This window comes from Scleropages formosus, chromosome 6 (assembly GCF_900964775.1).
Source record: "Scleropages formosus chromosome 6, fSclFor1.1, whole genome shotgun sequence".
Classification (NCBI taxonomy): Eukaryota; Metazoa; Chordata; class Actinopteri; order Osteoglossiformes; family Osteoglossidae; genus Scleropages; species Scleropages formosus.
Window position 1 is genome coordinate 21,851,247 of NC_041811.1, and position 21,101 is coordinate 21,872,347.

Here is a 21,101-nt window from a genome sequence, read left to right on the forward strand (position 1 = left end):
GGGGTACAAGGAACCTTGTCTTCAGCGATTTCAATTTTGCTGACTCATTGTAATTACCCTGTTCACTCCCTTCACCTCGCAACACCAAATGACAGCTGCACTGGAAAGTCAGGAACAAGACAGATTTATACGATAATGAGAGTTTATTACATTATTTCTCAATATTTTTCTTTTCAGTGACATAACTTTTGATGCTAATCAATACTGAACAAATACAGTCAGTGTAGAGGTTTTTAAAAACAATATTGCATTTAAAGACAGAAACAGGTCAAAAACAGCTTGACTGATTGTTATAGGGCATTTAAAATTTCTGTAATGTAATGTTAAATTTCATACTGAAATTGTTCACAAGAATGTATTTCTGTAGCAGTGAAATTCTGTTTTAATTGTATAAATTATTAGTAATATGACATTCATACAGTATGATTTATAGGTGTTTTATGGTATCAAATTTAACATTAAACTACGGAAATTGTAACGCTAGAAATACTTTGCTATAGAACACATCTATACATGCATCAAAGTCTCACTTAAAATTTTGGTTGAATGAATGTTTGTGTGACCTTGCTCTATTGTGTGGATGAGTAGATAGTTGAAAGTAGCCTTTATGGCGTATCAAGTACTCTAAATAGCCTTGGACAAAAATGGCAAGTAAATAATATGACTATCATAGTTGTGATACATCAATAGCCAGATGCTAGTGGGGCTGTCACGATATTGTCTTCAATGGATGTTAAAATTCTTTTAAGGATTACAGTAACTGTGTCATATGAGGGTCTGACATCGCAGGCCCCAGGGAAGGAATTAACTATACACAACAAGTTGTGAAAACATTTTTGTTGCCAATTGTTCCATCAAAACTGACAAAGGAAACAATAAAAACTGGGATAACTGACTGAAACTTAAACTTTGCCAGTAGTCTGTCGAGAGGCTGACACCAACAACTTTAGCCTTTTTCTGTGACATAACACACTTTATGTACAAGGGCACAGTAGCGCCGATACAGTTGATCAACAAGAACCCAAATTTTGTACCTTTGGAGCACCTAATTAACCATTTCATAACAAATTTTCTGTATACTCATTTTACAGCAACAGTAATCCATACACCTTAATACTGTTTAGTATTGTCTGAGACAAAACATTTAATTGCACAACTTGGACAGTTTATTCATAAAAGTGATTATTTCTAGATATTCTCAAGTTTGTGTGTGAAGGTATTGAATTAAATAATACATTGTATCCATAGCAATGGATTACCCCAGTAAAACTGTATGTAGTACATAGTTTTTAATTCAGTGGTTCCACCAGGAAGTCCCTTGTAGTAGCTTTTATTCTGACTTCACTTATAGAGGTTATGTGTCTGAGGTTGTGTCTGAACTCTTTTCCCTGTTTTCTCTCTCCTGTAACACCATGTAAAAATGAACTACTGAATAATTAAATTTTAACATCACTACAAATATGCATTGAAAACATTTCACGTGGCATATATATAGTTAGAAATAGAAGTATAAATATATGTAAATAGAAACAAATGTACATTACAAATATATATAAAGGTAAGAGAACACAGATTTGTTTGAGAAAGCAATCTCAAATCCCCGTCTGTCTTTAATTTTATCAGTTAAGAGGATGAAGACAAAACTGGATTACACTTTTGGATTAAAACAATTAATCCTGTTAACCACAACCCACTGTAATCTGATGTACTGACTCCTGTTTTCACTTAATAGAGGGATGTTGCCAAACCTCTTTGGAGATTTGATTGCTTCTTTGTGATTATTGAGAAATTTAAAAAAAAAAAACTTTTTTTTTTTTTTCTTTTTTCCATTTTCATATCCACATCCAAGGCTGAGAAAATCAGATAAGAGAAACAGCCAGGGTTGTTTGCGCATAGGTTCAAATCCTGCTCCACCAGTGTGGACTTTACATGTCCACCCCATGCCCACATGGGTTTCCTCCCACCGTCCAAAGATGTGCACTTGAGGTGGACTGGTGACACCGAATTGCCCGTGCTGCACGAATAGGTGAGCGTATACCCTGCAATGGCCTGATGCCCGGCCCAGGGTGTACCCCGCGCAGCCTTATGCCTAGTGATTTTGGGATAGGCTCCAGCCCACCACAACCCTGCTCAGGACAAAGGCAAAAAGTGGGTGAGTGTATCATACATGCCTGGTGCCCCTCAGTCAGTGTGTGACTCACTGTACGCATGTGTCGTATGTGACCTTGCTCTATTGTGTAGAGAATTATAAGTAGCTTCTGCGGTCCATCCAGCACTCTAAATCACGAAGACCCCAACTGAACACAAAATAATTACGACCATGACCGTGACAGAGCATTGTTCGGGTTCCAGTAAGCCGAACGGAGGTCGTCGTCGCATTCCTTTAATTTCCGGTTTAAAGGCGCTTTGTTGTATTCTGACGTATCGTACTTCAACTCATTCTGCAGGTCGCCGTGGTTAAAACCGAATAAGAGGAAGAACACAGTACCACACAGCGCCCCCTTCCTTCGTTAAGAGAACTACAAGAAGTAGTACAAGAACCGGAAATAAAAGAAAAATCGAGTTTCTTTTCTTTTTTTCTCTCCCTCTTTTTTTTTCCCTCCCCGCGTAGCGTATTTCCTCTGGCGGACGGACGTGGAAGAACATCTGCTCTCGCGCTGCGCGGATAGCCTACTGGATTCCCCGTTCGGCCTCACGAGATCTCCTCGCGCTGCTGCTGTGGTTATCGTCAGAAAAAAAGGGGGCTGCGTGTGTGGAAGGTGGGAGCTCCAGCGCCGTGGGCAGGGGGAGCTGTGATGTGTGTCCGGGCTGCGGTGCTCCAGTAGTCGGCCGTGGCGGCTCGGGATGGAGCCCCTGTGGGTGCTGGGCTTCCTGCTGGTCCCGCTGCTCCTGTGGACCAGCAGTACCTTCGTGTTCTACTTCAAGAAGTGCTTCTACGTGGCGTGGATGATGATCCTGGCCGTGGTGGCCATCCCCATCTGCGTGCTCAAGAGCGGCGGCAGAGACGTGGAGAACATGCGGTGAGTGGCCGGTGCGGAATTTAAGACGACAAACATCCCCGAGAGGAAAGTGCAATTTTGCTTAGCAGCCCAAAGTGAATGCGAGACGTTTCAATCATGTCTTTGTCAAAGTTGACGTGCGCGACGCGAGTGTTGCTCAGCTAGCGACTGGACTGGGTTACACGACTCGGCCCGGGCAGTGAAAATAGTTCCTCCCTGTTGCTCTTCGTCCGAGGCATTAATGAGGAATTATTAAAATAAATCATCCGTGCAAGGTGACCTGAGTGATCATGAGGAAATAAATAGTATTTTGTAGTTTGTTTATTTTCAAACACTTAACCACCACACAGTACACACAGACAGTTCCTGGACACATGATGTGTGTGAGTGATGTGTCCAGGCTGGTGGCGGAGTGGTGCGGTCCCGCGCTCCGGCCGGGGCCCCATCCGGCCCTGAGTGGGTTAAGAATAGCAGACTGGACGTTTTGGTAACCCTAAAGTTAAGTAGTTAATAAGGTGTCGTGTCGACAGCCCCACTCAGCTGCTAAGCAGTCGGTGTCCCGCGTCCGGAGAGGAGCTCACGACCGGTTCTCCTCAGATCCCGATCGAAGTGTCACATTTTCCACTGGATTCCAGGGTTTCCAGCAGTAGCACCTCTTTTGTGCGAATTTCTTAAAAATAAGAAAAAAAAAAAAACGCGTAAGTACACGTGCTTTTCCCGCGTTTCCAGAGACAGCAAGTGTCGCCGCGAATGAAAAAAACGAGCCTGATTATAAAATAACGGGCGCCGCTGTTTGACGACAGAGGCTCTTTCTAGAAGAACCTCGACTCGAGCGAATCATCATGTGCTCGAAGAAAGTCGAAATTCCCTCCGATTTTATTCCGCGAATGTTGTGTGTTTGCGTGGCATTCGGTTAAGTAGTGAACGTTTGTTGTATTCGAAAAGAGTGGAAAAACTTTATAAACTCAAATGTATTTTTTTTTTTTAAAGAAAATAATCACTGTTATAATCATGCAGCTTTTTAATTTTGCTCCCACCTTGGGTTGTGGTACCAAACACTGGAGTTTTCGCACGCTGACATGGTACCTTTACTGTTAATCTGTTGGCGAAAGACAGACGTGGGACATGAGCTGGTAAAAGAGCCAATCTTCCTGCTGGGCTGTGCGATTGGATGTGGGTTCGAACGGTGCTGTGAGAACTTCGCATCTCTTAGTGCCTGCGTGGGTTTCTTCTTACAGTCCCAAGAAGTGTGTGGGGTGAATTAGGGAATCTAATTGGCGTGTGTGTGTGTGTGTGTGTGTGTGTGCGCGCGCGCGCGGACGCCGTTCGTTAGACTGATCTACTGATGGGAGCATGGAGGTTTAGGGTACTGCATCTAATACCGTAAGTCACCTTGGACAGAGGTGTCAGCTAAAATCCTAGGAAGTTTAAAAATAAAAAATTCCAGAAGCAAAACCCTAAGCTAAATCAATATGTGTAAATGTAAATAATGATCATTGTATTTCACTTTGGAGAAAGGCGTGTGCAAATTAAATGTATCTTCACACACACCAATTTCTCAAACCCAATGGAAATGTCAAAACACCAATTCTCCATACAGTTATTTATACATTAGCACATTTACCACCTGTCATCGTTTTACAGTTTGTGTCACTGAGATGCTGAGGGGGGTATCTAGGGGTATCGTGAGCGCCTCCTGGGAAAGGGTCCATGTGGGATCATTCAGTTGTGTTCAGAAGCAGTGTTCACGTCCTGAAATCCCCTGCCTCTTTTTTTTATTTTTTTTTTTATTTTGAGGGTTGCCTGTTTGAAGCTGAAACAAAGTCAAATACATCCAGGATGTGTCCATAGTGTTCTTTACTCCATTTACTCTGTTCACATGTAATACATTTACATAATGAAGAAATTTTGCTTTTCTCTGATTGCGGTGCTTATTAAATTTGTATGATCTCCCTGCTTATCAGGCCAGTTGTGTCCCACCCGGTTGGTTGTTCTTTAAATAGCCAATATGATGCACAGTGAAACTTAGAGAAGGTATAATTTTAGAAATATTCCACAACAGTGACACATGTCAGTGTGTAGATTGTCAAGTGAAGAAATGTTGCAGTACATTATTTTGGGTAATGAAATACAGTATGTTCTGTTTTTTTATATTGGTGGTAATTTGCAAAGCTCTGTATGTATGTACAGCAAACATTTATCTTGCAAAAATGCCAGTGTCATCTTAATACATCAGTCACTTTTGCTACTTTGTGTTCCAGCATTTTGGGAGCTGTCATGACTGATGACTGCTCCTGTCAAGGACATTCTTTCAAACATAGTTGGTCTGACACCAGTAGCTTTAACTTGTTTTTGTTCTGGATAATGACTGTTTAATGTCCTCTGCCAATGATGTATCATCAGGCTTGTCTTTACAACAATGTAGTCCACAGTCTTTCTTCATAGTTTATCAGAATCCTTTAAATGAGAATATCAAATGAGTGTTTTTTAAATAAATACACACAGGTTACAAAAGCAAGGATGATGCTATGGTAGTTTTTTTTCTTTCTTCCCTGTGAAACTCTTTTAATGTAACTTGTATCACCTCCAGATAACTAGTGTACATGTATAAATTGACTGACAGCTGTGCCTCCAGGATGGAGTCCAGACCACTGCAGTCTTGCATTGGACAAGCAGTTAATGATGATAGATTAATGAATAGATGGATAATTTCATGTTTATCTCTAATTATGGTAACAACTGTAAGCAGTTTAAAGCCATGATTTTAATACATTTTTCAAATACACACACAACAGGAAAAAGTCATGAACAGTACCGGAAAAAGAAACAGGGGAATTGTTTTCATGGTCACATTGATGTCTGAAGTAGTTTTAAGTAGTTGTTTCACACAGTCATGGCAAAGAACATTACACACACACACAGGCTGAAACCACTTGTCCCAAGTGGGGTCACGGCAAACCGGAAACTAACCCGGCAACACAGGGTCCAAGGTTGGAGGGGGAGGGGACACATCCCAGACGGGATGCCAGTCCATTGCAAATTTTCCAAATATAGCATGTTAATAGTTGAAGAACCCTGCCATTAATTCCTGATGCAGTGGTGTTCAGTGTGGCTGTGGGCCCACAATGTGTGATTGTATAGTTTTGTTTATTCTGAGACTCAGGGAAATTGTCCAAGCCCCACACCCAAACATATGGTATCATTTAAAAGCACAATGTTCTCTATAAGGTGTATTTGCGTTCAGCATTGTAGCATGTACAGTTTTAAAGATCCACTTAGAAAAGGGTTTCCACTGGAGTGCACAGTAATGATCGGCTGAGTGTTGCGAAACTATGAAAGGGTCATACTATAATTTCATAACTTGTAAAGCCAGGGCTCTGTGCAAGGTCCAGAAACACTAGTTAGAGTATTGGGGAAATATTATTACAGATGCCACTACCAGGTTTATATTCCTGAGTCTTCAGGCCCTTTTTTTTTTTTTAAAAAAAAAACCCACATTTAAGTCAAATTGATTTAATGAGGAATTCCACGGTGCAAGATTCACTGTCCTCTGACTGACTTGTGTTCCTCTGCCTGACTTGTGTTATGAGTGGAATGCAGGGCAAATGTCCTGGAGCAAGACAAAGTAAACTTTCCTCTATAATGGTTTAAATCCTCTGCTCTGTGTCCCCATTACACTGTCCAAACAAAATGATCTCCCTGACAGTGGGAAAATACTGCCAGTGCGCTGAATGGGAACTTTAGACTTGCGCTGAGCACTCTAGATTTTGTTTTGCTATCTCTACTGGCAGTTCGGGAAATCAGAATTTTGTGTTTGCGCTTCTATTTCTGTTCTATTTTTATTTTTTGGTTTTAATGATATCTTAAAATGTTTTACCTACATTAGCCTGATTTTAATGTAGTATAAAATTTATAAAAGTTCGGTAATGGGTTTGATATATCTTTTGATATAATTTGAATGCTTTATCCAGGTTTGTCATACTTTTTACGGTTTAATTGAAAGATACTTGAAGCTGCACTTGTTTAGTTTAACCGAGCTACGATGAAAAAATGGAAACTTCACTGAATCTGAACAGTAGACCTGCCTGTAATTTACATGCAGACAAATGCTGATAGATTATACCTTTAGGCTGCTGTTTGAACACATTACAATTGTATCTTACACTTCAAACGTGAAAATCTTTACACCTTTATGTATTTTCTCTGGAGTGTACATCTGATGATAGTTTTAGAATATATAGCATTTAAAATGAGAAAATGCCAGTTTTTTTTTTTTTTTTTTTTTTTTAAATCCATTCATTCTGCCTTACTGTGTTGTTATGGTTCATATATGTATTAATACCTGATTTCCTAGGTCAGATGAAATCTACATACTCTATGTGCCTATGGATTGCTGGTCACAGAGACAGTATTGATGACTACTAATTTTACTGGATTGATTTAGTGCCAGAAACCACATTGCAGTCAACCCTGAAGAGTAATCAGTATTCTTCTGCAGCAGGCCTTTGACTGTCTGCTGATTTGTGTTTGTCCATTGGTAGGTTTCTTTTTTTTTTTTTTGTGACACATCGTTAGTTTTATGGGCATTTATCATTTTTGCTTCTTTCTGCATTGTCAGAAAATAAGATTGTAATACTATAATGTTATGTTACTGTAAGGTACTATATTACCAACTGCCATGATGGACGAGATGTTCCATGCTGAGCTGGGGATTCAAAATACCATATAGCAACAATTTCATTATTACTTTTTAACTGCCTTAGAATTGTTACTTAATCTAGAATGCCCAGGAGGGTTGGGCAGCCACTGGCCCTTGGACCCCCATGGGTTTTTTCTCCCTCGATTTTTCAGTTGGTTTTTGTTCCTTTCCTCCATGGCCAGTAGGCATACTTACAGCTTTATAAAAGTACTGTATTATGGTGGTCATTAGTCAGCTGTCGTCTTTGTTTCTTATCTGATGTATTTGTTTTTCTTGCCTTATACCTGTGTTAAATCGCTCTGTGTCACTGCGTGAGAAGAGTGTTCTATAAAAATAAATTGAATTGAATGTAATGCATCACACAGCTTAAAATGGTTGAACTCTGGCCACAAATATTTCCAGATTCTTTTCAAGTGAGACAGACAACATTTCAAACTCAGAAGAACAATGACAACAGTTAGAGATGACAAAAATCTATTTTATGTATACGTAGTGAAAATAACACACAACAGAGCAATAGAGCTCTTCTTCATGCTTTAAACAGAGATGTCTGTGGTCTGAGTCCTGTCAAGTTGAAGATCATGTGTAGAAATCCAGTCTTATGAGAGCCATTTTTTTTTTTATCGTGACTGATCAGGCTGGAATTGTAATTTAAAAAATCTATTTGGAAGTCATTTGTACATAATTTTTAATTTGAAAAGATAAAATGTTGTTTGCATCAACAAATATGGTCACTCTGTTTAATCTCTTACTCATAATTATTCTAATCATTGTGTTTACAAAGCCATTACTGTTTTGGCAATAAACATGAAGAGGGCAATCTACTTTCCCAGTTTTAAGGAAGCGCACAGTAACAGTTTAATATTGTCATTTGTCTTTGATTTACAGGGTTATTCGCTTCCTGGTACGACATGTAAAGTACTTCCTTGGCCTGAGGTTCGAGGTCAGCGGCTGGGAGCACCTGCAGACTGAGGGGCCCTACGTAATTATCTCAAACCACCAGAGCTCCCTGGATGTCTTGGGTGTGTACTTGCTATAGTCTTCAAAATGCTGCCTATATGGTTACATCGACCGACAACAAAGTTTTACTGAACTCCATAGTTCCACTGTACGATGGATGATGGTCTCAGTCAGGACCTCCCATGGTTTCTCTGTTATAACAATCAGGGGTCTCGAGCTCACTTTGTGGGCTGGTATGTGTGATCTTATCCAATTTCAAGCACTGATTGGTTATTACACTTTGAAAGTGGGGGAAAAAAAATTTAACAAAGGTCAGTATTTCAAGTTATTTGTTAGGGTGTAATTTAAGGTAATATATGCATCCAATACATATGTCTAAATCTGTGTGAGGTATGCATGTCGTGTGGTGTTACAGCCATGTGTAGCTCACATCATTTGGAAATTAATTTGATCAACATTGTGGTCGATAATCCTTCATTTATAGAAATGGTAAGCGGTGGTGGAACTTGCTGATGTCACTTCCAAAAAATGTTTTCTTTTGTTTGGTAAATATTTCAGTAAACAAAGTTGGGAGTACCACTGTAATTTTGTTGTATTTCACAGCAGTACAGTGACAGTCTTCAATTTAATTCAAGTTAATGCCAAATTTAGTTTTCTGACTATCCCTAGTTCCTACAGTTTTCAAGCTTGAAAGCTGATTTCTCTGTTTTACTTTGGGGGTGCATAACTACATTTGAAAGTTTTATGCCTTATTTTTTTTTTTTTTTTTTTTTTTTTTTTTAATTTAAACAATTTACATGGAGTTTTAGAATTGTGATAGTGCTGGTGTGGATGAAATTGCCCCAGATGAAAGTACATGTGACTTGGTTCATTTACTGCTATTTGGTTTTTTCCCACTAAAGGATGACCATAATGTAATCCACTTCCTGTACCAGCTAGATTTGCGGTGACAGATTAGTATCCATAGTGCTTGTTCATTATGTTTACCTAGAAGTGTGCTGGGTTGTTTGAATAAAACTTTCATGTATCCCTAATAAATCCTTCAGTAGGAGGAACAGGATCACACTCTCTGCAGCTGTGAAGGGAAAACCCTTTTCAGTCCAGGATTTGCATGAAATAAGTGATCATAGTCTGTTTTGGGACAAGCCTCAACATTGCAGCTGTAGGTTGGGAAGACTTGGCCTAATGAGATTTTCTTGTCCAGTGCTCTTACCCACGCTAGAGTCTAAAATTATGCTGTGTTTGCTGTTAGAAACATTCTGGGTGCAGAAAACATGAAGGTGGCTGTGACATTGTTCCACCATCACTCTGACCTTTCAACACCCATTTTAGCTTTGCTCCAGTAGGAAGGTGAACATTACAGTGGTAATGGCCCCAACTGAACGTTTAGCAAGGAGGTGGCTGAAGGTACTTCGGCAGTTTATAAGGAACGCTTACAACTTTGCAGTATTATTACTGGAGAAACTGTCATTCTGACTGAGTTTCTTCATGTTTAGTCTCTTATAGGCATGAAGGTTCAAACTGTGGGAACTTCTGGTTCTTGATCTGTGGTTGAAGCTATGCACCTCATCTGTAGGACTGAAAGTGAAACTACGTGTTGGACGCTGAGGGATAGAAAATGATTAGAAGGTCTAAGGTTGATGCAGTAAAGGTAATTTTGGATGCCCTCCCATTCATGGTTCAGTTTCAGTGATATTTGGTTTCGCGGTGCAGTTACATCTGCTGCAGATGTTTGTCAGTGCTATGAAAGCTTTAATTTGTGTTCTCAATTCTGGTGTGCATGGTGTGCGGCCTCATTTGAAGGGATGGAGCCGCATCAAATCTCTGACCTACTTTGAAAGAGACAACATACGCTCCGCTTGTACGTTTGGTTGCAGCCCTGCAACGGCTGATGATAGGAAACACTACTCTTTTGGTATTAGAAGGTGAATTGCATTGCATCCTTCCTTAACTTGCATTTGCCAACATGTTTGAAATAGATTTTTCTAGCAGTGTTCATCATTTCAAACTGGTTTAGTTCCCAGGGAAAAAAAAAAAAAAAACTGTCAGACATAAATACTTTGCCCTTGAAATGTGAAAAATACAAGCACTGAATTTTATTCACATTTATATACTCTTATGAAGGCAGTGCTGCCATCTAAATGGAATAGTGTCCAAGAGACAATTTATATAATGCCACACAACATTATTTATGCTTGTGCCAGCTGTAGCATAAATCATATTTGAAAGTTAATGTGGTGAAGTACCAAGTTAGCACATCTTAACTGTTAATGACAGTTGATGAACTCTCTTTATATTTAGTAATTTTATTTAGTGACTAAACAGGAAAAAATTGAATTCCTGCAAAGTTACCTGGGATACATGTTTGGTAGTATGTAAAGGTTTTTCAGTTTGTTCAGCAGCCATTCAACCAGTTCTTTTATGGAAGGATTATGGAAGCAATCTCAAGTCCATAAGTGTTTTAGTAGAATAAAATCATGTATTATGCAGGCGTGAACACATTTCAGTGTTTCTTCTATAAACCTTTTCATGGCACATGTTTACACTGACAATCAGGGTTGCATAGGAGTGAGTTCAGTGTTTTCTCCTTTTTGGGTAGTTCTGGGCACTTCTAGGAAGTCCTCTTGCTGGGGAAAAAATAAATTCAGCAGTTCCCATATGTTCTTTAATATGTTAAAAATTGGAAGCTCCAAGTTCAGGAGTAAGTGAAAGTCAAAAGGTCCCTTCAGCTGTGCCATGAGTTTAAGGTTTTTCAGGTCATAGCTGCTATTTTGGTTTAAATGTGGTGTGCTATTAAAAGACATCTTTTGGGAAGATTCTAATGGGTTCCTACATGATACAGTTTGTGATTTCTGGTTGCTGCAGTAGTACTTGTATAGGATGTTGCAATGAAAGGTACTGTGACTTTACTGCCATGGAAAAGATTTCACTTAAACATCTATCTTTTTTGTTCTTCCAAGGTTTTTCAAAAAGTTACAGTGAGCACATTAGGTAATTTTATTATTGGCTATAATAATTGAATGAGTTAATGTTTAAGTGAAACAGAAGCCAGAACCATCTTCAGTTCCAAGATCAAGGCTGCATACCTTTTGTCCATGGTCATTGTTGCTTGGGTGTAGGTGACTATGCTCTAGGAAACTTTAGTTTTGGTTTCAGTCTGTGCTGGAATAGCTTTTGCTTCAATATTTTCTGATTTTCCCTAAATCCTTCAGGCATGATGGAGATCCTCCCTGACCGCTGTACCATGATTGCCAAGAAGGAGCTGGTGTATGCTGGAACAGTTGGAATTGTGTGCTGGCTGGGCGGCATCGTTTTCATCAACCGTAAAAAGACCAGCGATGCCAAGAGTGTGATGGCCGAAACAGCAAAGACCATGCTGCATGAGCAGGTGACAGCACCCTCTTCTCATTGTATGCCACTGAAAGCTCTGTGTTCATGGGCAGTAAATAAATGAACTGAAATAACTTTTCTTATGGAGTTTTAATCTTTGATAGATCTTTCAGGATTGTACCGTTTAATACAAATTTTTAGAATTCTTTCTGTTTGCTGTACTTCACCTCCTTATATGATTTTCCACATTCACTATTTCAGTGTAACATTGTTGTGCATTTAGCTCTTTGCTCTGCTGTTATATAGGGTCAGTGAAAACTTTGAGCACCTCTGGGCAATACCTGTATGGGTTGAATTGGACAGACTGCTCAAAGCAACCCACAGGTGTCTTTTAATTCTGGGAGCTGCTACAAATGAGATATGAAAGCATTTTGGCTGATTTCTTTCTATGACTTTTTAGCGGAAGTCCTCATGGACTACTTCCAACATTTGTACTCAAACGTTATATTTCTTGCTTCACAAGTAGCATTAGCTGTTGTAACCACTTCTTCTGTATTGTCTTCCAGTTGCGTGATAGAATGTGCTGTGCTCCCCTTGCAGATTCGCCTGTGGGTGTTCCCTGAAGGCACACGTAACCAGAAAGGTGACCTGCTGCCCTTTAAGAAGGGAGCATTCCACCTGGCGATACAGGCACAGGTGAGCTATGGGCTCAAGGGTAAACTTCAGTTTACAAGATGAGTTGGATATTGTCAGCTGAGCTGTACCCCAGTTCTTCCCTTTTTTTCCATGTTTTATCCCTTTTCAGGATGTATAAATTTAAGATTGCCTAGTTCTGTATGTGGAGGGCTGCAGTACTGGGAACTGCACTTTTAGTTGTAATCATTAAGTCTTTTTTGAGACCCCATGGATCCTACAGTTTCCCTGCCCTGGACTCTTGTTTCCATACAGTTTACACAAAGAACACTAGGAGGTGCTAGCAACCACTACATTAATGTACAAACTGCACAGGGCTCACAGTAATAGCGGAAAAATGCAGTAACCTTCAAGAAACCTGCATCAAAGAAACAATTATCGTTTCTCAAATCTTTTCATACAAAGTATAAGCTGCCAAGTTAAATCAGCTGGAGTTCATTTAGTTTTACTATAGTGCTAGTGCTTTTTTTTTTTTTTTTTTTTTTCCCCCCCTCTCTCCCCCCCCCCTCCTTTTTTCAAGAAAGTCTACTGGTCTCGCACCATTTCAGCTTTGGCACGTTTTAATTAATCACAATGAAAGTAAATGTAGCTTAATGGTAGCACCTGCTGAAATTGCTGACCTGGGGATTTGAGGTAACCCTGTTGCATGCATCTGCGGGGGAGGACGGCAAGTCTTCTACACTACAGAGCGCTACGTGGGCCCCCCCCCACTTGGACTTGTGTGTCAGGCAGCTGGCTGGATTTACCTCCTGAAAACGCAGTGGTGCATTCCACAGCGCTGATGTGGCCTGCACTCTAATCAAGAAGACAGTACCCCTCCCCCTCACTCTCTGCTGGAGGTTTAGGGGATGGGGCACCATCCTGAAACGTCAGTGAAATTTTAGTTTCTTATTCTAATGGGGAGGTGTAACAACTCCAGTCTCCTGCTACTTGCCCTCATCTGCCTTTTACTGTAACTAAGACCAGTGGTTCTTGAGTTAATATGCAGACACTACACTCTGCCTGTTTCTCCCGAATACTTCCACTTTTTCTTTATTATTGGAGATCATTGTTAATGTAATGCACTTTGTGTTCTCTGAGATGTATGTCACTTTGGACAAGAGAGTCTGCTAAATGAATTAATGAGTAATGTAAATTACTAAATGTTATAAGTTGATGGTTAACAGTGATTATGCTTTTTCAGCATTTGATTCCAAAAATGTTATGACAAAGTAAACTCTTTCCTCATGAGTGCAGAAAACCTTGGTCTTGTTACTGCTGAAATATCCCACTTTGTATTTCTCTGTGGGTTTGCACTTTTTGGGCAAGCACTTCTTATGTTATTGGTGGAACAAGAGGGGGAATTTTATTAGTGCTGCTGCCGCTGCTTTGTTTTAACTTGTTAATTTTGGAGTGTACATAAAGCCATGAATTATACAGTGGAAATGAATTACTTTGATTCTTCACTGTATTTCTGTACTATAAAATTATTTAAAAAAGCAGGATCTTGTCCAGTATAGTTGAATAGCATCTTGTGTTTGTATTCAGCTTTTCTAGAAATTGAATCTGCTGGGTTTTTTTTTTTTTTATGAGGATGGGAAAATTGTCTAAAAGTTGAAGACTGAATTCATCTGTAAGGGGATGGGGAGGAGAGTCAGAAGTCAGTCAGTGAAAGAAAGGCTGCTTTGACACACTTCTTTGAGGTCCCTGTGTATCTGTGTAGAGTTAAAAATATTTTGAAAGTTTGGGATTTAAATGAATATTTTCATTATTGGTATTCTTGTCAGTTTCTCGAAGAAATCTAATGCTGTCCAACACTGTGGTGCTGTCTTCCTTTGTATGCAATTCTCTGTGCGAATGACAGAGTTTTGTGGTTCGATATTGCTCAGCAATGGGAGTGAATTGCGCCAAATCGCCTCCCTTACGAAGTAATAGAGGATGGATGTCTACAGGAGCCATAAACCACAGTAGATCTCTCTGGGACCATCCACGACAGGGATATCCTCCAGCTGCTGACCCCTTTGAACAAGCTTCTAATATGCTTCTGTGAACTCCCGGGCAAAGATGGTCCAAAGTGTTGGGAAAACACTGAGGTAATGCAGGGCAGAGCCCAGGGTTTATTCTGTCTGAGCACATGCACTGTCCCTTCAGGCTTGGGAACTGACCTCAGCTGGCGGCAATACGCTACCAAAACCAAGCACCCCCAGTCCCAAGACTTGCTCAGTGATGCACTGGGTTGTGCCAAGACTAATGTGTGCAAATCCCAGAGAGAGCCAGATTTAAACAGGGGTACCCCTGGGAGTGGGAGTTGGAGATTTTGCCAAGCAAATCCTGGGATGATGGTTCTACTAGACCTGACTTTGTTAGCGTGAGAACTTCACTTGCTATTATTAGTTCTGAGTGAGACGTATCCTGCTAATCTTTGGAATTTGTGTTTCCCCAGGTTATGTTTTTTTTTTTTTTTTTTTTTTTTTTTTTTTCCCCCTCCTCTTCCTGAGAATGGTTCCTTTGGCTGCTGGCATGCTGGTGCAGTGGGTAGCACTACTACCTTACAGCTCTCAGGCTGTATGTTGGAGCATGAGTTCAAATCTCCCTCACTTTTTGTAGAGTTTACATGTTCTCACTACTTGTGTGTGTTTCGTCTAAGTGGTACAGTTTCCTCCTGCAGTCTAAAGACATGTATTTTAGGTTAATTGGCGATTCTGAATTGCCTGTAGTGTGCGCGCGTGTGATGACAACAGGCTGGTGTTCCATCCGGGGGTTGTCCATGTTGTCTCCAGAATAGACTATGGGACTCTGTAACCCTGTATTGAACAAATGCTTATTGCTGATGGCTGGATGGGTGTTTCCCTGGCTTTTGATTCCCGGTCAGGGTGGAGGAGGGCAGCAGGCAGGGTCTTCTAGTACAGCTACACAGTGGAACTTGTGAGCTTTGTTACAGTCACTTAAATCTGTATATAATCCTCAGAGGCCTCTGTCTGGTACACTATTCTGGCTATATCTGCTTCATACCCTTATATCTAACCTTTCATCTGTTCTCTCTCCGCAGGCCCCTATCATACCAATAGTGTTCTCCTCCTACAGTAACTTCTACTTACGAAAAGAAAAGCAGTTTAAATCTGGTATGAATTTTCTTTCTTCTCTTGCACCAGTTATGCAGAGTAATTTTATATTGTATTTTGCAAACAGCATTCCAGATTTTAAGATTAATTTCTCTCCTTTGTAAGAGAAATTAATCATTGAAACTACAATTAGCATTTTTCCAGTGTTGGATATACAGTTGTTGATTCACTGGTTTGTTTGAAATCTTGTGACTTGTTGCAGTGCTTTGTTCACACTCCTCTTTGCTAACTAGTGTAACCCACTAACAGTGGATATCTTTGGTAACATGGTAACTTGTGGTTCTTCTAGTGGAAATAGCTGAGGGAACCCTCACGAAATATTAAGAGAACTATCTTTGCATCTTAACTTGGTCCTCATTTGCATATGTGCCAAATGAACTCTGTATCCTCAAAGCCTTCTTTGTGAAGATCTGGGCCACAGCAGTAGATGGCCATTCCCTGTCTTAATGGTTTACGTGAAAGAGCATCTGTAATCTCTGATAGTTTCCTTTTTAGTTGTCAGCTTAGAGTCCCATGGAAAATATTGTGAAGTAGATCTTAAGTAATTGTTTTCATGATGAGTAACTCAAAATTTTGGCCTTTTGCGTTTTGCTTTAGTTAACTGTAGAGCTCTTAATTTCTTCACCTCTCAGACCAGTTGCAAAATTTTAACATTCAGAGTACACTTTAGTTGTTAGTCAAGTCAACAAAAACTCATATCATCTTGATGTTTCCTGAAGAGTTCTATGGAATTCAGCAAAACAGAAGATTAAATTAACTGCTTGCTGTTCTGTATGAAATTTTTTTTTTTTTTTTTTTTTTTTTTTGAACACTTTTTCGTAGTTTTGCTTCGCAGGACTGAAGCTCTTTTATGTTTCATAGTGTATACTGATTGTTAAGCCAATTTTAATGAATTTAGCTGAATTCATTTTTCTTTTGTCATTGTCTTAAGGAACTGTCAGATTGAAGATCCTCCCAAAGATTGAAACTAAGGGAATGACGTCAGATGATGTGACCGCACTCTCCGACAAATCCTATGACCTCATGCGTTCTGCGTTCATTGAGATCTCGGGAGCAGCTACTCAGAACAATGGGCCGTCAGGTCACTGAGCGTTTCAGCTACTGCCTCACACTCGATCTCCTCCCCCTTACCCCTAATGCATAAAGGCAGTGCAGTTACAAGTGTTTTGGAAAAAGTAGACTTCTCACTTGTGAAGGTAATGGCAAAATGCTACAATTTCCCATCCTCTGCACAGGTGCAATCGTGGCATGCTAGAAGGTGCAGTCATGCGCAGTGTTTGCTGACGTGCCTGTTTATTTTTGTAGACATTGACAGTTGGTGAGAGGGTGGGCAGTGGGCAGGTAGGAGTTGGAACCCTAATATGAGTTAAAGAAAGGGTAGAAGCGGTGGTCTTTGAAACCAACAGTGTTCTGTGAGAGGCAGGTCTGAGGTGCAGTTGTCAGCCTTGCTCTGATCCCAGTTGGGGGAACCACTGTTGCTTAGTGGTCTCAGATTTTAGGACTTATGTATGCATGCTTGTCATGCATGCCTTCAAATCGGTCTACCCAAAATTTTTGTTTCTCCTTTTGTTAGTGGCTGTGTGTGTTCTTTTGTTTTCCCACTGTCATAGTGTTTAAACAAGTGTCAGTTTTATATGTTATTAGTCAATAATGTTTTTTGGTTTCATCTCCTTATCACTTCCAAGTGTACATTTGAGATATTGACATCTTTTAAAGAGATGACAGGATTTGAGGAAGTGGCCAAAGGTGTCAGAGGTAATGACCAATTAACCATTCTTCTTCCTATCATAACTCTTTGATGTTTATCCAACTAGATTACCACTAGTGTCAGTGTGTTAAGAGAAACAGGTATTAATACAATGTTGTGCATTGTTCCTGTAACATATTCCTTTTTGACAGTTTCTAGTAAGATTCTGCATGTAGTCCTCAGCGACTGTGTTTTCTGAACTCCTGTAGTTAGTTTTATATATTCAGTGCTTTTTAAGTAAGAGTTTTTTCTCCTCCTAGATTAGCCCTAACAGTGAACATGTCACATGTGTCAAAGGTAATTCTGAGTGCAATTGCAATTTTCATTGTACAACAAATGACTGTTCCAGAGTCGAGACTCATGGTGTGCCATGTTAAGCTTTTTGTTTCAGGTGCTTTATAAAAATCTCATGCAAATCACGTAAAGCATAATTGAAAGTTGTCTGGTTAAAGCTTCACTTATCAGAATGTTTAATCTTTTATGTTCATTTAATTAGTGGGTGAGATCAAGTCACAAAATGGAATGCATTCCGAAAAGAGATCTGCCCCAGTTTTCATAAACAGGGAAATAACCCGTTCTAACCTGTTCCTTAGTTAAGTTTTTGCTTCGAAATCATGAGTCCAAGTTAAGTTCTCTGTACTTACACTGAGACCAACCGAAGTACGTGAAGGAAAATGGTGAGCCCAAACACTAACTAGTGATTCCATTGGAAGCAAAAAGTTTTGGGCACAATGGAAAATCTTATGGAGAATATTTTCTTATAGAAAGGAAGAGGAAGAAGGTCATAGTAAGGAAACAACAGCCAGAAGTAAATTTTTATTTTAAATTTGATTAAAGCCTTGGTCTAATCTGAATGTTTTGTGACACTGAACCTCAATGTGGAAAATGAAGCTGAGAAAAAATACTATTGCAGTGATGAGAATTTAATGGAAAATACAACCATTTGACTGACTTTTATACTATAGTGAAAAATATATTTTAAAGGTGTTATTGGAAGGTAATTGAAATATCAGTGTAATTGCTACATTTTTAAATTTGATTTTGAAAAAGGAGGATCTTATGGAAGTCTTAGAGGACAATCTGGTTGGAAAAATTGTCATTCAGAATTTTTAGAGAATACCTTAGTAGCTTTAAATTATGGTTGAACCTTTCCTTGCAATTCTTGACGTGATAGTGTTTGTAGTGTTGCCAAGCTACTTAAATCAATTATGGGCAAAGAGTAAATAAATAGTTCACTACCTGAATCACTTTTTTTTTTTTTTTTAATTGGCCTAGTTAATCTTAGCAGCTAGCTTACTAAACGAAGGTTGATACTGTCATGTAATTTTTGGCACCTGGACTTAGTTGTCCTTGTTTAGTGAAAGTTTAATTCTACAAAAAAAAGCAGTAAATTGCTGGGTTTTCTGTGAAACATCACCAGAAGTAGTTACATGTTTCCTACTTTCACCTGGTGTTTCCACTTTTCTGTTGATCTTTTTAAAATAAGTTGTTTGATTTGATTTCTGATGTGCTTTCATGATTGTGGGCAGTTGAGCATTGTTGGTTTTAATCATGGGTAAAAATGCATACAATATAACAATGTATACAGACATCAGTTTTTGTAATTGTACAACGCTATGTATTGTGCATTACAAGGCTGACTTAAGAAATTTGTTACAAAAATGTCTAAAATTTGGCAATGACATCACTGTAGAGGCGCACCAACTGACTTCATAATTGCGTTCCTTTGGTACTAGGTAGTGAAAGCTTGCAGATTTAAATGAATAACACCTAGTTAACATTTTTTAAAATGTCATTTATGCATTTGAACTTTTACAAACACTGCAGGCAGCCACACTTTTCCAAATCATATAATTGCATATTTTACATACTGGTAACTGTCCTATGATTAGTTCTGTTATGGTGTGATATGCTTGGTTAGTTCAGACAGCCAAGTAGAGCATGGACTCAAAGCTAAATGGAAAAAAATGCTGTCATTTGAACTAATTTACAAGTCAGGTGGGTGTCAGCAGGGCAGGTATTGTCTTATATGCTGTGGGGAGAAGGTTTAATAGGTTAGTAATGACATTATGTACTTTGGACCCCTCATCCTTCCCTCGTCTTGCCGTGGCCAAGCATGCCTGAAGAACTGACCAGAGATTGCATGCTGTCAGAACATCAACTGTCCTATACGGTAGGTAGATAATTTGGCTTTTTTAGGTTTCTTTGTAATGACAAAATCATTTTGCGTTCTAGTAAATTCAGTATTTCATCCTTTATGTGTTCTGAACTATTTAGTGATTTTCAAATTACCTTTTCTCATTTGGACATTTTTATTGTTGAATAATTTTATGCTATTTAGATTGCTCTTTTGTGTTGCCCTAACTGTGTATTAGGAAAAAATTGCGTGAAGAAAGCACTGACAATTTTTAATTGGTTAAACCAAAAACGGGCCATTGGTTAACGTATATTTGTTAGCGATTAATTACTCCACATCTTTTAATGACAAAATGGGTGTTAACTGCAAAATTTTCAAGCTGTATAGGCCATGTTTTGGATTTGTTAGTTTTTATGTATGAATTGATGCTTGTCAATTCATAATTCATAAATGACACTGGCACTGAGAAATGAACAACAAACATCAAAAGTTCAGGGCCATTAAAGCATAGTAAATGTGCTGGACACCTGTACAGACTTCAGCGAGGGGTCATAAGGAAGTGGCTAGTTTGCAGCCAGTCAGTGTGCAGCATGCTTACATTTCTCAGGCATCTGTTGTCACATGTACAGCACAGGCCATATGACACATGCAGTGTTTTGAGCCTATATGGTAGCTCTACTGTTGCATAAATACCTACTTTCCAATGTGTTTTACTGGCTTCAAACCTATATCCTGGAGCAAAGTGCGCCTGTGTTTCTGAATATTTTGCAGCATATTTGTAGGAAAGATCCCAACTCACTCCATGAGCTTTCACAGAGTCAGCAGTGGTCTATGCTTGAAGTCATATGCACTGTGTGGCTGTACTTTGCACCAGATGACACATTCAGTCAAACCACTTTTTGTTTGTAACTGCATTTGGGAAAAGTATTCCTGCCTCACCAAGTGTCTCCAAGGTAGCTGCTTAATCTTTTTTTTTTTTTTTTTTTTTTTGGTCTTTAAATTACCTTTTTTTAAAAAAAAAAAAAAATAAAATAAAATCTGTATATATTTGGTTTGTGGCCTCTGATTTTCATTGTCACATTGGAGACGAAATGGCTGCTAAAGCCATGTAGATGAGGACGGTGGTGTGACATTCACTGACCTGCTTGTACGATGACTGCAAGTCTTATCTAATTTGCAAGTTTTATTGCCCAAGATAATTAAAATGGTAGCAGTGTTTATAGTCAGTCTGGTGATCTGCATTTTTTTTTTTTTTTCCCCCAAGAATTACATATACCTTTAGTTCATCTTTTAAATACTGTCACAGCTGTGTGGATGGACTGCATTGCTTGTGTGGTTATAGCGCCATCTAATCTACAAATTACATTTTTTGACTGTTACAGCAACTGATACTTTTGTCTACAGATTGCATTTACTATTACAAAGGGTACCAGTA

At 39.2% G+C, this 21,101-nt stretch overlaps 1 protein-coding gene across 1 annotated transcript; it reads left to right on the top strand.

Moving 5' to 3' along the window:
- The first annotated feature begins 2,447 nt into the window (after positions 1-2,447).
- On the top strand, positions 2,448-20,999 carry agpat2 (1-acylglycerol-3-phosphate O-acyltransferase 2 (lysophosphatidic acid acyltransferase, beta)). Its single transcript, XM_018736870.2, has 6 exons — positions 2,448-3,020; positions 8,587-8,720; positions 11,871-12,046; positions 12,589-12,684; positions 15,710-15,782; positions 16,714-20,999. The coding sequence occupies exons 1-6, from the start codon at positions 2,845-2,847 to the stop codon at positions 16,869-16,871; spliced, it is 813 nt and encodes a 270-aa protein (XP_018592386.1). The 5' UTR covers positions 2,448-2,844; the 3' UTR covers positions 16,872-20,999.
- Positions 21,000-21,101: the final 102 nt, after the last annotated feature.